The sequence below is a fragment of the Oncorhynchus masou genome, chromosome 10 (assembly GCF_036934945.1).
Source record: "Oncorhynchus masou masou isolate Uvic2021 chromosome 10, UVic_Omas_1.1, whole genome shotgun sequence".
Lineage (NCBI taxonomy): Eukaryota > Metazoa > Chordata > Actinopteri > Salmoniformes > Salmonidae > Oncorhynchus > Oncorhynchus masou.
Window position 1 is genome coordinate 47,589,764 of NC_088221.1, and position 17,510 is coordinate 47,607,273.

A 17,510-nucleotide genomic window follows, 5' to 3' on the forward strand; every position below is an offset into this window, starting at 1 on the left:
ACCAGCATTACTCTGGACCTTCAGGGTAGGATTTAATTACCCCTGCTCTAGGGGAATAACCTTTTAATCACGCACGCACACACACAGCTACAGTATATATCTACATCTCTTTATATGCATCTCAGGGCAAGAGGCATCACTACAGTTCCTGTTTCGAATCCAGTCGGTATCACATCCTGCCGTGATTGGCAGTCCTATAGGGCGGCTCAGTTGGCCCAGCGTTGTCCGGCTTTGCCCCGGGGCAGGCCGTCGTCGTAAATAAGAATTTGTTCTTAACTGACTTGTCTAGTTAAATGAAAGTTGAATAAAGGTTAAATAAAAGAAATTTAAAGAAATGTTATTAGACACGAGACGCGTTCGCCCTGTGTTCACGTATGACTAAGTCACTTTGGATAGAAGCTTCTGCTAAATGACAAACACACGACATGACGCACACCTGCTCGTTGAACACCTCATTCCAAAATCATGGGATTTAGTATGGAGTTGGTTCCCCCTTTGTTGCTATAACAGCTTCCACTTGATCTTGGAACATTGCTGCAGGGACTTGCTTCCATTCAGCCATGAGCGTTAGTGAGATCGGGCACTGATGTTGGGCGATTAGGCCTGGCTCGCAGTCTGCGTTCCAATTCATCCCAAAGGTGTTCGATAGGGTTGAGGTCAGGGCTCTGCTGGCCAGTCAATTTCTTCCACACCGATCTTGACAAACCGTTTCTGTATGAACCTTTTCTTTATGCACGGGGGCATTGTCATGCTGAAACAAGGAAAGGCCTTTCCCAAACTCTTGCCACAAATTTGGAAGCACAGAATCGTCTAGAATGTCATTGTATGCTGCAGCGTTAAGAATTCCCTTTACTGGATCTAAGGGGCCCACCCCGAACCATGAAAAACAGCCCCAGACCATTGTGAAAAACAGCCCCAGACCATGACAAACAGCTCTAGACCATTATTCCTCTTCCACCAAACTTTACAGTTGGCACTATGCATTGGGGCAGGTAGCGTTCTCCTGGCATCCGCCAAAAACCAAGATTCGTCTGTCGTACTGCCAGATGGTGAAGCGTGATTCATCACTCCAGAGAACGTGTTTCCACTGCTCCAGAGTCCAATAGTGGCGAGCTTTACACCACTCCAGCCGATGCTTGGCATTGCGCACGGTGATCTTAGGCTTGTGTGTGGCTGCTTGGCCATGGAAACACATTTCATGAAGCTCACGAGGAACAGTTCTTGTGCTGACGTTGCTTCCAAAGGCAGTTTGGAACTCGGTAGTGAGTGTTGCAACCGAGGACAGACAATTTGTATGTGCTACACGCTTCAGCCTACCACTTTGCAGCTGAGCCGTTGTTACTCCTAGACGTTTCCACTTCACAATAACAGCACTTACAGTTGACCGGGGCAGAAATATGACAAACTGACTGTTGGAATGGTGGCATCCTATGACAGTGCCACATTGAAAGTCTCTGAGCTCTTCGGTATGGGCCATTCTCCTGCCAATGTTTGTCTACGTTGATTGCATGGCTGTGTGCTCAATTTTATACACCTGTCAGCAACGGGTGTGGCTGAAATAGTCAGATCCAGTCATTTTGAAGGGGTGCCCTCAGACGTTTGTGTATACATAGTGTATATTGATAGATACACATTTGAAAGCTGCCAACAGGAAGCTCTTCCATCATAATGCTACACTCTGCCTGCCAGACAGTCTGTACAGGAAGTAATAATGTTGCGGTTGACCCTGTCAAAGCTGTTGCTCTCTCTCACTCTCTCTGCCTCTCATTTGCTGCCCCCCTCTCTCATTAACTCTGTTCTCTCTTTCTCCCATCTCCCAGCGCCGAGCTGACTAGGGCTTTTAGCTTAATGTGATGTGTGTTGGGGGAGGGTTATTATGTGTATGGAGAGTGGGATGCACTTTCCAGATCAGTCGAAGTGCCTGGGATAGTGTGTGTGACTGTCTGTCAAGGAGGATGGACCAGTCTGTCAACTGTTATCAGCTCCCATCAGTAGAGTATTGATCATCCCTTTTAGTCTTTAACTACCGGTTACGTCATGCCAACAGAGACTATTCTGTTACCAGCAGAAGCAGCATCTCAAGGTCTCTTTTAACCTGTCACTGTCAGCATCTCAAGGTCTCTCTCTCTCTCCACTCAGGAGCCCCTATATATCTGTCTTGTTTCACTGCTTGTACGAGTGGGTAACCTGTACGACTGTGATCAAAATAAGTGTTTTGCATATCCTGAATCTCCCTCAGACAACCTAATGTGAGTGGTTTCACGGCCAGGAATCAGCCGATATTGATGGTGACCCTGTAGCAATTAGGGTTAAGTGCCTTGCTCTAGGGCACATCGACAGATTTTTCACCTTGTCGGTTCAGGGATATTGATGGAGGAGCATATTGTCTGTCTGTAGTCTACTGTAGATGATGGAGGAACATATTGTCTGTCTGTAGTCTACTGTAGATGATGGAGGAACATATTGTCTGTCTGTAGTCTACTGTAGATGATGGAGGAACATATTGTCTGTAGTCTGCTGTACATGATGGAGGAACATATTGTCTGTCTGTAGTCTACTGTACATAATGGAGGAGCATATTGTCTGTAGTCTACTGTACATGATCGAGGAACATGTTGTCTGTAGTCTACTGTACATGATGGAGGAACATATTGTCTGTATTCTACTGTACATGATGGAGGAACATATCGTCTGTCTGTAGTCTACTGTACATGATGGAGGAACATATTGTCTGTAGTCTACTGTACATGATGGAGGAACATATTGTCTGTAGTCTACTGTACATGATGGAGGAACATATTGTCTGTAGTCTACTGTACATGATGGAGGAACATATTGTCTGTAGTCTACTGTACATGATGGAGGAACATATTGTCTGTAGTCTACTGTACATGATGGAGGAACATGTTGTCTGTAGTCTACTGTACATGATGGAGGAACATGTTGTCTGTAGTCTACTGTACATGATGGAGGAACATGTTGTCTGTAGTCTACTGTACATGATGGAGGAACATATTGTCTGTAGTCTACTGTACATGATGGAGGAACATATTGTCTGTCTGTAGTCTACTGTACATGATGGAGGAGCATATTGTCTGTCTGTAGTCTACTGTAGATGATGGAGGAACATATTGTCTGTCTGTAGTCTACTGTACATGATGGAGGAACATGTTGTCTGTAGTCTACTGTACATGATGGAGGAACATATCGTCTGTCTGTAGTGTACTGTACATGATGGAGGAACATATTGTCTGTAGTCTACTGTACATGATGGAGGAACATATTGTCTGTAGTCTACTGTACATGATGGAGGAACATATTGTCTTAGTCTACTGTACATGATGGAGGAACATATTGTCTTAGTTACTGTACATGATGGAGGAACATGTTGTCTGTAGTCTACTGTACATGATGGAGGAACATATTGTCTGTAGTGTACTGTACATGATGGAGGAACATATTGTCTGTCTGTAGTCTACTGTACATGATGGAGGAACATACTCTCTGTCTGTAGTCTACTGTACATGATGGAGGAACATGTTGTCTGTAGTTAGAGCTACCTCTATGCTAACATTAACTATGGTTAGTTAATGTTAGCATAGGGGTAGCGCTATGGTTAGTTAATGTTAGCATAGGGGTAGCGCTATAGTTAGTTAATGTTAGCATAGAGGTAGCTCTATGGTTAGTTAATGTTAGCATAGAGGTAGCTCTATGGTTAGTTAATGTTAGCATAGAGGTAGCTCTATGGTTAGTTAATGGTAGCATAGAGGTAGCTCTATGGTTAGTTAATGTTAGCATAGAGGTAGCTCTATGGTTAGTTAATGTTAGCATAGAGGTAGCTCTATGGTTAGTTAATGGTAGCATAGAGGTAGCTCTATGGTTAGTTAATGGTAGCATAGAGGTAGCTCTATGGTTAGTTAATGGTAGCATAGAGGTAGCTCTATGGTTAGTTAATGGTAGCATAGAGGTAGCACTCTATGGTTGTTAATCATCAGTTCTCTGCTGGTCTATGGTTTTTAATGGTAGCATAGAGTTAGCTCTATGGTTAGTTAATGGTAGCATAGAGTTAGCTCTATGGTTAGTTAATGTTAGTTAGAGGTAGCTCTATGGTTAGTTACTTTAGCATAGAGGTAGCATCTATGGTTAGTTAATAGTTAGTTAGAGGTAGCTCTATGGTTAGTTACTTTAGAAGCCACATTAATTGTAGGGAGAGTTAGTCAGAGGTAGCTCTATGGTTAGTTACTTTGCCTGTGATAATCATCACGTTCTCTGCTGGTGCTGCTGGCTGTTTTGACACTTTAGAAGCCACATTAATGGCAGGGAGAGTTAGTTAGTTAGAGGTAGCTCTATGGTTAGTTACTTTAGAAGCCACATTAATGGCAGGGAGAGTTAGTTAGTTAGAGGTAGCTCTATGGTTAGTTACTTTAGAAGCCACATTAATGGCAGGGAGAGTTAGTTAGTTAGAGGTAGCTCTATGGTTAGTTACTTTAGAAGCCACATTAATGGCAGGGAGAGTTAGTTAGTTAGAGGTAGCTCTATGGTTAGTTACTTTAGAAGCCACATTAATGGCAGGGAGAGTTAGTTAGTTAGAGGTAGCTCTATGGTTAGTTACTTTAGAAGCCACATTAATGGCAGGGAGAGCAAGTTCTTACAGACAGTGGACGTTCTCAGGGATGTAAACAAACAATTCGCCCGCCTCATTTTCACAAATGTCTTTTTTTTTATATATGTTTTTAGGTTATCGTGTGACGCTGACCACAAAGGGATTGTGGGATTGTTTCTGAAGTTAGAGCTGATCTGGAGAACAACGTTACCATATCATAACCAAATTAATTTAAGAGTTTGTCATTTGGGAATGTTTTCTTGGAGCGCTCGAAGTTACTATTATATGCGTTTTCGATCATTGAGAAATAGTCGCTACAATGCCTTTAAGACCAGAAGGAAGTCGTCGTCGTCGTCCGACTAGGACTGACCCTGCTGAGCTTGTGACAAACCAGCAGTGGGAGGCAGGGTGGTATGCTGCTTTATTAAATGTACCGGGGGGGAAAATACAGACAGAGGTGTTTGATTACAATCGTGTTATCATTGTGTTTAAATTAAAATCTATTTATTTAGATGACTTTTTTGTTGTTGTTGCACATTTCAAAATTATTTCCTTTGCAATACCATTTTTTTTTTTTGCTCCATACATTTGGGTTTACGTTTCGCTTTCAATATCATAACTTTTTGTTTTCAATACTAAAAATGTTGTTCTCGACTTCAGAAGTTTTGCTTGATCTTCATGGCACCAAAGTAACTTAATATGAGCTTCCTGCTAAGCAGCACATTCACTGAGTCAACAACAGACCCGCATGGTAACTCTCTCACACTCTTGGGGTTTCACACACAACACTGTGGTTGTTGTCAATTATAATTTTGGGGGGGTAAATTTCACTAAGTGAACAATTCTCAGAAGTCGATTGGTTGATGCCCAATGCAGGTACTAATTAGTAATGTATGTGACGTCCAGCCAACCCCCAGGACACTGAGGATTACCCCAACTCCCCCCTCATCTCTCTCCCGCCTCTACAGGTGTCCTGGGTGCTGGAGCAGCAGGATCCGTCAAGCTCTAGCGATGACCTCACCGTGGTGCGGAACCACACCGACCAGATGCTGTGCCTCCTGGCCGAGGAGCGACCGGGGGAGTGTGAGGGACCCCCCGGGGCGGTAACGTCCGGTAACGTCCCCCCCATTGGCCCCATCCTGGACCTGGTGGTGTCTGAGAACGTCCTGGAGCGTGTGGTGCAGTGGCACCTGAGGCGTGGCTTGGACCCCGACAGCCAGGGGGCGTTGCTCAAGCTGTTCGAGATGCTGATAGGCCAGTCTCAGCAGCCCTTGCTCCAACACAAGGCGGTGCTGCAACCTCTACTGGGTCTTCTGGGGGCCTGTGCTGAGCCCCAGCTGGGCTGCCCTCCCTCTCTGGAGAACAGCCTAGTGCTGCTGCTCAACCAGGTGGGAGGAACAGATTGGTTGATTGTTATTGGGAAAAGATGCTTTGAGTACAACACAGGGGATAACACGTGAAAGCAATTCCACTTGTTTCCAACATGGTCCCTGATGGAATACACAGAAGGCAGACAAAAGAAAAACAGTGCAAAGGAAAATTAACGTTGTGACTCAATGGAGGCATGGATGACATGAGGTGGTTGGAGGCGTGGATGGCATGAGGTGGTTGGAGGCGTGGATGGCATGAGATGGTTAGAGGCGTGGATGACATGAAATGGTTGGAGGCGTGGATGACATGAGATGGTTGGAGGCGTGGATGGCATGAAATGGTTGGAGGCGTGGATGACATGAGATGGTTGGAGGTGTGGATGGCATGAGGTGGATGACGTGGATGGAGATGGTTGGAGGCGTGGATGACATGAGATGGTTGGAGGTGTGGATGACATGAGATGGTTGGAGGCGTGGATGACATGAAATGGTTGGAGGTGTGGATGACATGAGATGGTTGGAGGCGTGGATGACATGAGATGGTTGGAGGCGTGGATGACATGAGATGGTTGGAGGCGTGGATGACATGAGATGGTTGGAGGCGTGGATGACATGAAATGGTTGGAGGTGTGGATGACATGAGATGGTTGGAGGCGTGGATGACATGAGATGGTTGGAGGCGTGGATGGCATGAGATGGTTGGAGGCGTGGATGGCATGAGATGGTTGGAGGCGTGGATGGTATGAGATGGTTGGAGGCGTGGATGACATGAGATGGTTGGAGGCGTGGATGGTATGAGATGGTTGGAGGCGTGGATGACATGAGATGGTTGGAGGCGTGGATGGCTACTGTTGAGCTGTTAAACCTTTTGTAATTCATACCTTTTGTAGATCAAATCAAATTTTATTTGTCACATACACATGGTTAGCAGATGTTAATGCGAGTGTAGCGAAATGCTTGTGCTTCTAGTTCCAACAATGCAGTAATAACCAACAGGTAATCTAACTAACAATTCCTAAACTACTGTCTTATACACAAGTGTAAGGGGATAAAGAATATGTACATAAGGATATATGAATGAGTGATGGTACAGAGCAGCATAGGCAAGATACAGTAGATGGTATCGAGTACAGTATATACATATGAGATGAGTATGTAAACAAAGTGGCATAGTTAAAGTGGCTAGTGATACATGTATTACATAAGGATGCAGTCGATGAAATAGAGTACAGTTTATACGTATGCATATGAGATGAATAATGTAGGGTAAGTAACATTATATAAGGTAGCATTGTTTAAAGTGGCTAGTGATATATTTACATCATTTCCCATCAATTCCCATTATTAAAGTGGCTGGAGTTGAGTCAGTGTCAGTGTGTTGGCAGCAGCCACTCAATGTTAGTGGTGGCTGTCATTGTGTCATGTCGTTTTGTGTGTTTTATGTTTCATGAAATGAACAAGTTATTGTGATCTCATCATCACCAGATCTGTGTGTCGATGGCGCGTGCTCCTGCTGTGTTGGAGCTGTTGTTCAGGTCGGCCCCGGCCCAACATGGTCCTACCAACCTGCTCATCTTCTCCCTGCTGGTTCCCTTCATCCACCGTGACGGGGCCATCGGACAGCAGGCCCGCGACGCCCTCCTCCTCGTCATGGCAACCTCCGCCAGCAACCAGGGCGTGGCACGCTACATTGCAGAGAACTCCTACTTCTGCCCGGTGAGGGATTTATTTAATGTATTTACATTTAACTTTTGTTTAGGCAGTAGTCCCATTGAGACAAAGGTCTCTTTTTTCAAGGGAGCCCTGCATTACAACAGCAGAAAGCAATTAATTACACGTGAAAAGTTTAGACACAAACTGAACTAATGGGGTAAGGGTGGTATGGGACATGGCTCTTTCTGTTCATGATCTATCGGTGAACATATCGGAATCGGCCGATATTAGCTAAAAATGCCACGTCTGTCCAGTTTCAACGGCGACGTGAAAAACCGATGTCAAAGTTGACGTGCAAACCTATAGAAAGTAGGTACCTGACGTAATGAAGCCACGTCAAATTGTGCGCCACACCTGCAACACAGCATTCCTAACCTAGCCCACAATGTCTGCAGTGTGGATCAAGCAGTCAACAAGTCGAGCAGTCATTTGAAAGAGTAAGAACATTTCAGCAAGACAACTCAAAAGGCGAAATCCACTAAAGCCAAGATAATGGAATGCATTGCCCTTGACCAATCAACCGTTCTCTGTCGTGGCTGATGTTGGCTTTCGCCGACTGGGTGATCGCCGGTACACACTACCGGAGTTACACAGTAATGGCGCCACTGCTATTAGCTTCAATACATACATACTATGGAACGTCGTTTGTGTCTTTACGTGTCAAAAACAAATAAATACAGTAGCACTGTCAAAGCTGTACAAAAAAAAACTGCAAACACCATTACACTAACAAAGTGCTACATGTTTAAACCCATGGTTCACTATTGCCTCCACTAAGTTTCTCTCTGTGGGTTTGTGGACTGCTTGTATTTCACTAAGGATCTGGAACGACGGTCTGTTTCCTCCCTGACAGACACATGCTGACCCCCCGGTGGTGGTGATGATGATGGTGTGTCTAGTGTTGTCACGAAACAACAAGAATCTTGAGTTTTTTTAAGAGAACTCTTTGCTAGCAGTTACATGCAATTTCAAAACGCAACCTAGTGTGTGTGTGATGTTTAAAATGTAGTTTGCCATCAAACACTAGGACAAAGTCACTCTTCAGTAGACTTCTGGGTTCATTTGACCAACTTCTGTGCCTGTGTGCTTCTGGCAATGAGTCTTTCAGCACTTCACTCACAGTGCACCACTCCCCGGGCACTAATGTAGAGGAAAGAGATGAGTGGGGATGGTGCCAGGTTTCCTCCAGACGTGACGTTTGGCAATCAGGCCAAAGAGTTCTATCTTGGTTTCATCAGACCAGATAATCTTGTTTCTCATGGTCTGAGAGTCCTTTTTAAGTGCCTTTTGGCCAACTGCAAGTGGGCTGTCGTGCCTTTTAATGAGGAGTGGGTTCTGTCTGGCCACTCTACCATAAAGGCCTGATTTGGTGGAGTGCTGCAGAGATGGTTGTCCTTCTGAAAGGCTCTCCCATCTCCACCGAGGTCACTCTGACAGAGTTCCCATCGGGTTCTTCATGACCAAGGCTCTCCTCCCCCAATTGCTGTGTTTAGACAGGTGGTTCCAAACTTCTACTATTTGAAGAATGATGGAGGCCACTGTGTTCTTGGGGGGCCTTCAATGCTGCAGAATTGCTAAATGGCATAATCATTTACAATTTAGTAGACTCTCTTCTCCAGAGCGACTTACAGTAGTGAGTGGATACAAAAAATGGTACTGGTCCCCCGTGGGAATCGAACTGAGCCACACGGGACCATTATTATTATATTGTCTATACTAGTCAAGAGTAGCCTAATCCATGTGAAAGCATCACAGACATGGTTGTTGTACCATTCTGCCTGCCGTAGTGAAAATGGCTGGAACAGGTGATTTTTATTTTTTTATTTATTTATTATTATTATTATTTTTTACAGATGAAGGATCTTCCTTTTAGAATTTGATCCAGTTTGCTACAGCAGCAAATTAAAATGTGAATTATTATGTGGATTTATAGACTGGTTGGTTGTTTAGCAACAAAACCGGCACATGTGCAAACTGTTGCAAAACAGGCAGGATTTTGCTTAGAACGTTGACAACATGTAAAAAAAAAAATACAAAATTAAAATTGGTCTACAAATGTTTATTGAAAACCAATACATTTGCACAATGAGCACTTGTCTGTCAAATACATCCTTACAGTTGTTGGTTTACTCGCTAGTGATTTGTTTTGTTGCCATATTAGTATAGACATGACATCAGTCAAATCAACAGACGGTATCAATATCGAGCTGAAAACGATTAACCTACGATTCCCCACGAGACAGATTCTTGTCGTTGTTGCTAGATATCTGACCGTTCAGAATCATAATAACACATCTTTTTTCATTACATTGACAGCCAACCCATCTTTAATTCAATGGACATATTTTGTCAGGTTTGATACATTTTTCCGTTAGGACAAATCAAGTCTTGACAATTTTTTTTTTTTAAAGTGGGGAATGACCAACTTTTTTTAGAAGGCCTTTTTTTTAAACCTCGAATAAAACTACAAGTTTGCATTTCCTTTCTAGACAGGAAAATTCTCATCAACAAAAGTGATGAAACATAGAAGTAGGATCTTCATTTCATCTCATTGTTTGGATTAGATTAAAGGGTAGGTTTTACTTTACTAATGTAACAACAACAGTGTGGTGAAATACTTAGTATTAGTTGTAGTCACGATCCGGTTGCCCACATGTACAAACATAGTTATGTTGTTGGCTTATTACATATATTTATTAAAGTATTTTGCAGGTGTAACGGGGGGCTGACGTCAGCAGGCCGGTGTAACGGGGGGACTGACGTCAGCAGGCCGGTGTAACGGGGCGGCTGACGTCAGCAGGCCGGTGTAACGGGGGGGCTGACGTCAGCAGGCCGGTGTGGCGGGGCGGCTGACGTCAGCAGGCCGGTGTAACGGGGGGCTGACGTCAGCAGGCCGGTGTAACGGGGGGGCTGACGTCAGCAGGCCGGTGTAACGGGGCGGCTGACGTCAGCAGGCCGGTGTGACGTCAGCAGGCCGGGGGCGGCTGACGTCAGCAGGCCGGTGTAACGGGGCGGCTGACGTCAGCAGGCTGGCTGGCTAGCAACTTGCAAGTTGATTTGTAACAAATTCATTCAGAAAGGTTTTGCTCATAAATTGGCTGAAAAAATGTATTGAAACCAGTATCACGATACCAGAATTTTGTCTTTGTGCCAATACCAGGTTTAGTGTCACGACACTCGATACCATCACGACACTTGGTACCAAAACGAAACTCGATACCATCACGAAACTCGATACCAAAACGAAACTCGATACCAAAACGAAACTCGATACCAAAACAAAACCACGACAATAAATAAGGCCTATTTGCCAATCACAGAACGGCACTTGGTCTTTCAAGTTCAATATCATTTCACTTTAAATGTTAGATTTTTGAACTGATTCATTTAATGAATCAATTATAACGTCATACAATTAATTTTACTTTGTTTTTTACCATTCTAACTACATAACATAATGGAATAGTGTATTTTAAATGGTACATCTCTGTTGGTAAATTGGTTAAATGTAGCCTAGACCTATTCACTATACAGGTGAGTGAATATTCAATAGGAGTGTGTACATGCATTGATTTGTTGAACTTGTTTTGGAACAAGAAGAAGAAGAAAAAATAATCTGTTTAATTTCCATTTGGGACCTATTTTTATTGTACTGATTTAACATTTAAGATCCATGATGTCATTCACACACAGTCAGTGAGGCTAGAGCAAAGATGATGTTGACCTGGAGAGATAATCTGCTTTAATCAGCAATGTTATGTTACTGGTTCTCAAACAAGGTACTAGGGTAGTGAATTGATGTTGGTTTCAGCTGTAAGCTAGTAAGGAAAGTTGGCCTACAAACCTGGAAGGTAATGTTTTTTTTTCTTGATGTGTAGTGTTCTAGCCTGTACTGAACATTGTTTTGAGAACAGTAACGAACCGTTTCAACATCTCTACGTGCCATGTTGCATTATTCAGTGGTTCCTCGTGACAGGCTAGAGCTAGCACTGAGTGAGTGGAGCAGGCTCTGTAATGACTGGTTAGGGCTAGCACTGAGTGAGTGGAGCAGGCTCTGTAATGACTGGCTAGGGTTGGCTCTGTAATGACTGGCTAGGGTTGGCTCTAATGACTGGCTAGGGTTGGCTCTGTAATGACTGGCTAGGGTTGGCTCTAATGACTGGTTAGGGTTGGCTCTAATGACTGGCTAGGGTTGGCTCTAATGACTGGCTAGGGTTGGCTCTAATGACTGGCTAGGGTTGGCTCTGTAATGACTGGCTAGGGTTGGCTCTGTAATGACTGGCTAGGGTTGGCTCTAATGACTGGTTAGGGTTGGCTCTGTAATGACTGGTTAGGGTTGGCTCTGTAATGACTGGTTAGGGTTGGCTCTGTAATGACTGTTTAGGGTTGGCTCTAATGACTGTCTAGGGTTGGTTCTGTAATGACTGGTTAGGGTTGGCTGTGTAATGACTGGTTAGGGTTGGCTCTGTAATGACTGGTTAGGGTTGGCTGTGTAATGACTGGTTAGGGTTGGCTCTGTAATGACTGGTTAGGGTTGGCTCTGTAATGACTGGTTAGGGTTGGCTGTGTAATGACGTATTTAACTTGGCAAGGTAATTAAGAACAAATTCTTATTTACAATGACGGCCTACACCTCTGACTCTGGAGAAGTTTCCTCTCTGTTACTGAAAGACAACACTGGAGACATCTGACTCTGAGAAGTTTCCCTCTGTTACTGAATGACAAAACTGGAGACCTCTGACCCGGTGTGTTCAGCTTGAATGGATACGATGCAGAATCTCTTCATTCTGTGTTTTCTCTTCCAGTCTCCTGCTGCAGTGGTAGCTAGCGACAGGCCAGTCTCCTGCTGCAGTGGTAGCTAGCGACAGGCCAGTCTCCTGCTGCAGCGGTAGCTAGCGACAGGCCAGTCTCCTGCTGCAGCGGTAGCTAGCGACAGGCCAGTCTCCTGCTGCAGCGGTAGCTAGCGACAGGCCAGTCTCCTGCTGCAGCCCTAGAACAGGCCAGCTCCAGCTGAGGTCATAACCCTAGCCCTAGAACAGGCCAGCTCCAGCTGAGGTCATAACCCCTAGCCCTAGAACAGGCCAGCTCTAGCTGAGGTCATAACCCCTAGCCCTAGAACAGGCCAGCTCTAGCTGAGGTCATAACCCCTAGCCCTAGAACAGCTCCAGCTGAGGTCATAACCCCTAGCCCTAGAACAGGCCAGCTCCAGCTGAGGTCATAACCCCTAGCCCTAGAACAGGCCAGCTCCAGCTGAGGTCATAACCCCTAGCCCTAGAACAGGCCAGCTCCAGCTGAGGTCATAACCCCTAGCCCTAGAACAGGCCAGCTCCAGGTGGAGTAATGAAGGTGCAGATGTCAGGCTGTAAATGCCAGGGGTTTATTTCCCACTACAGAACAGAGTGTAGCACTCTGCATCAACTAAACTCAGCAAAAAAATAAACAACCTCTCACTGTCAACTGTGTTTTTTTTCAGCAAACTTAACATGTGTAAATATTTGTATGAACATAAGATTCAACAACTGAGACAAACTGAACAAGTTCCACAGACATGTGACTAACATAAATTGAATAATGTGTCCCTGAACAAAGGGGGGGTCAAAATCAAAAGTAACAGTCAGTATCTGGTGTGGCCACAAGCTGCATTAAGTACTGCAGTGCATCTCCTCCTCATGGACTGCACCAGATTTGCCAGTTCTTGCTGTGAGATGTTACCCCACTATTCCACCAAGGCACCTGCAAGTTCCCTGACATTTCTGGGTGGAATGGCCCTAGCCCTCATCCTCCGATCCAACAGGTCCCAGACATGCTCAATGTGATTGAGATCCGGGCTCTTTGCTGGCCATGGCAAAACACTGACATTCCTGTCTTGCAGGAAATCACACACAGAATGAGCAGTATGGCTGGTGGCATTGTCATGCAGGAGGGTCATGTCAGGATGAGCCTGCAGGAAGGGTACTACATGAGGGAGGAGGATGTCTTTCCTCTAACACACAGCATTGAGATTGCCTGCAATTACAAGCTCAGTTCCGATGATGCTGTGACACACCGCCCAGACCATGACGGACCCTCCATCTCCAAATCGATCATTCCTTCGACGATAAACGCAACTCCGACCATCACTCCTGGTGAGACACAACCGCGACTCATCAGTGAAGGGCACTTTTTGCCAGTCCTGTCTGTTCCAGCGACTGTCTGGTCCAGTGACATAGTTCCCAGTGATGTCTAGTGAGGACCCGCCTTACAACAGGCTTACAAGCCTTCAGTCCAGTCTCTCTCAGCCTATTGAGGACAGTCTGAGCACTGATGGAGGGATTGTGAGTTCCTGGTGTAACTCGGGCAGTTGTTGTCATCCTGTACCTCTCCCACAGGTGTGATGTTCGGATGTATCGATCGTGTGCAGGTGTTTTTTACATGAGGTCTGCCGCTGCGAGGACGATCCTGTCCGTCCTGTCTCCCTGTAGCGCTGTCTTATAGGCGTCTCACAGTACGGACATTACAGTTAATTATCTATAGTCCTCATGCCTCCTTGCAGCATGCCTTAGGCACGTTCACGCAGATGAGCAGGGACCCTGTGCATCTTTCTTTTGGTGTTTTTCAGAGTCAGTAGAAAGGCCTCTTTAGTGTCCTAAGTTTTCATAACTGTGTCCTTAATTGCCTACCGTCTGTAAGCTGTTAGTGTCTTGTCGACCGTTTCACAGGTGCACGTTCATTAATTGTTTGTGGTTCATTGAACAAGCATGGGAAACGGTGTTTAGACCCTTTACAATGAAGATCTGTGAAGTTGTTTCGATTTTGTTTTTAAAGAATTATCTTTGAAAGACAGGGTTCTGAAAAAGAGAAATATTTTGCTGAGTTTAGATTATTACTTTTTTGTATTTTTTTTTTTTAATCCACATTAGCTCTTTTTTTGTATTTTATTAGGATCCCCATTAGCTGTTGCAAAAGCAACATCTACTCTTCCTGGGGTCCACACAAACCATGTAACATGACATAATACAGAACATTAATAGACAAGAACTGCTCAAGGACAGAACTACACACAGCCTACATATCAATACATACACACCAACTATCTAGGTCAGATAGGAGAGAGGCGTTGTGCCGTGAGGTGTTGCTTTATCTATTTCTTGAAACCAAGTTTGCTGTTTTATTTCATCAATATGAGATGAGAGTTCCATGCAATAATGGCTCTGTATAATACTGTACGCTTTCTAGAATTTGTTCTGGATTTGGGGACTGTGAAAAGGCCCCTGGTGGCATGTCTGGTGGGGTAAGTGTGTGTGTCAGAGCTTTGTATAAGTTGACTATGCAATCAATTTGGGATTTTCAACACATTGATGTTTCTTATAAATATAAGTGATGCAGTCAGTCTCTCCTCAACTCTTAGCTAAGAGAGACTGGCATAGTATTTATATCAGCCCTCTGATTACAATGAATAGCAAGATGTGCCACTCTGTTCTGGGCTAGCTGCAGCTTAACTAGGTCTTTCCTAGGACAATAATCAAGATTAGGCAAAACTAGAGCCTGCAGAACTTGCTTTGTGGAGTGTGGTGTCAAAAATGCCGAGCATCTCTTTATCACAGCCAGATTTCTCCCCATCTTTACAACCATTGAATCGAAATGTTTTGACCCTGACAGTTTACAATTTAAGGTAACACCAAGTAATTTAGTCTCCTCAACTTGTTCAACAGCCAAACCATTCATTACCAGATTCAGCTGAGGTTTGTACCAAATACAATGCTCTTAGTTTTAGAGATGTTCAGGAACAGTTTATTCCTGGCCACCCATTTCAAAAATACTGCAATTCTTTGTTAATTGTCTCAGTGACTTCATTAGCTATGGACTTTGGTAAAAATAGAAAAGAGTAGAGGGCCTAGAGAGCTGACCTGCGGTACACCACATTTGACATGTTTGGCATTAGAGACGCTTCCATTAAAGAAAACCCCTTGAGTTCTATTTGATAGATAACTCTGAATCCACCATATGGCTGGAGGTTGAAAAGCCATAACACATGCGTTTTGTGTGTATGTATATAAAATAACTTTTTTTTATTTTTTTTTTATATATATATATAACTTGGAGGGGCAAATGTAATATTTTTGCTCCAAAAACACTTTTTTTGCTGCCAGTTGCTATAAAGAAATGCTGTCCACAGGACTGTCTGTGTTGGCTAGCTGTTCTCCAAGGGGCTGTGGTGTTATTAAACCAGAGACTGTTTTTCAGATTAAATGGGGAACACATTTGCCTGGAGACACTGTCCTGAGACCTGTTTTCCAATGCATGTGTATATCTCCCAGAAATGTCCTCTTTCTCCCTCCTTTATTTTATCAGAAAATACATCATTAATACATGGACTGTTAGTATTTCCCGCAGAATGTTAGTGATGTGTAGCTGACACACATGCCTGCTTTCCCTTATATTTGACACATGTTCAGCCTTGTCAAAATGAATATTTCACCTCTTAATTTAGTCCTAAACATCCACTGACCTCTTCCCCCCCTCCAGGTGCTGGCCACGGGCCTCAGTGCTCTCTACTCCTCCCTGCCGAGGAAGATAGAGGTACGGGGGGATGACTGGCACGCTCTGCGCAGGGAGGACTGGATGGGCGTGTCCTCTCTGGTGCTCTTCATGAACTCTCTGGAGTTCTGTAACGCTGTCATTCAGGTGGCTCACCCCCTGGTCCGCAGACAGCTGGTCGACTATGTTCACAACGGCTTCCTGGTCCCTGTCATGGGACCCGCCCTACACAAGGTAGAGGGGGGACTCTCTGATTGGCTAGCCTGAGCTGATTGATTGAATTTATTAGCTAGTTTAAAAAAATTGTAGCCAGACGGAGACGACGCTCAAAAACTTGATTTTATTACTCTTCTCGTTAAAACATGTAACTTTGGCTGCCAACAACAGAATAGTTTATTGTAATATGTATCATCCCCCCCCCCCTCCCAGTCATCTGTAGATGAGATGATAGCCAGTACAACCTACCTGGACCTGTTCCTGCGCAGCGTCACGGAAACGTCTCTCCTTAAAGCCTTCCTGCGTTTTATCCTCATGCATCGCCACGACAACGACACCATCCTGGACACGTTGCTAACGCGCATCAGCAGCAACTCGAGGGTCAGTACTATGTTGTGTTTGTGAGTGTACAGTACTGGGGGTTGTCTGGGAGTGAGAGGGAGAAGTTGACATTTTTCAGTCATTTAGCAGACCATCTTATCTAAAGCCACGTACAGTTAGTGCCATCAAAAGGTAGCTAGGTGAGACAACCACATCCATATCAGTTGTAGTAAGTAAAATGGAGTAAGTAATGTTCTGCTGTTTTTCTCTCCTACAGCTGTTTCTAATGTTCTGCTGTTTCTCTCCTACAGCTTTGTCTAATGTTCAGCTGTTTCTCTCCTACAGCTGTGTCTAATGTTCTGCTGTTTTTCTCTCCTACAGCTTTGTCTAATGTTCTGCTGTTTCTCTCCTACAGCTGTGTCTAATGTTCTGCTGTTTCTCTCCTACAGCTGTGTCTAATGTTCTGCTGTTTCTCTCCTACAGCTGTGTCTAATGTTCTGCTGTTTCTCTCCAACAGCTGTGTCTAATGTTCTGCTGTTTCTCTCCTACAGCTGTGTCTAATGTTCTGTTGTTTCTCTCCAACAGCTGTGTCTAATGTTCTGCTGTTTCTCTCCTACAGCTGTTTCTCTCCTACAGCTTTGTCTAATGTTCTGCTGTTTCTCTCCAACAGCTGTGTCCAATGTTCTGCTGTGTCTAATGTTCTGTTGTTTCTCTCCTACAGCTGTTTCTAATGTTCTGCTGTTTCTCTCCTACAGCTGTTTCTCTCCTAC

At 44.4% G+C, this 17,510-nt stretch overlaps 1 protein-coding gene across 2 annotated transcripts in view; it reads left to right on the forward strand.

Moving 5' to 3' along the window:
• LOC135547701 (FHF complex subunit HOOK-interacting protein 1B-like) overlaps positions 1-17,510 on the forward strand; it is a 50,650-nt gene that overhangs the window by 17,812 nt on the left and 15,328 nt on the right. For both annotated transcript variants that reach the window (XM_064976940.1, XM_064976941.1), the window contains 4 exons: positions 5,572-5,991; positions 7,459-7,689; positions 16,192-16,437; positions 16,633-16,800. In XM_064976940.1, the coding sequence (XP_064833012.1) occupies positions 5,572-5,991; positions 7,459-7,689; positions 16,192-16,437; positions 16,633-16,800 (1,065 nt within the window). The remainder of the gene's footprint in view (positions 1-5,571; positions 5,992-7,458; positions 7,690-16,191; positions 16,438-16,632; positions 16,801-17,510) is intronic.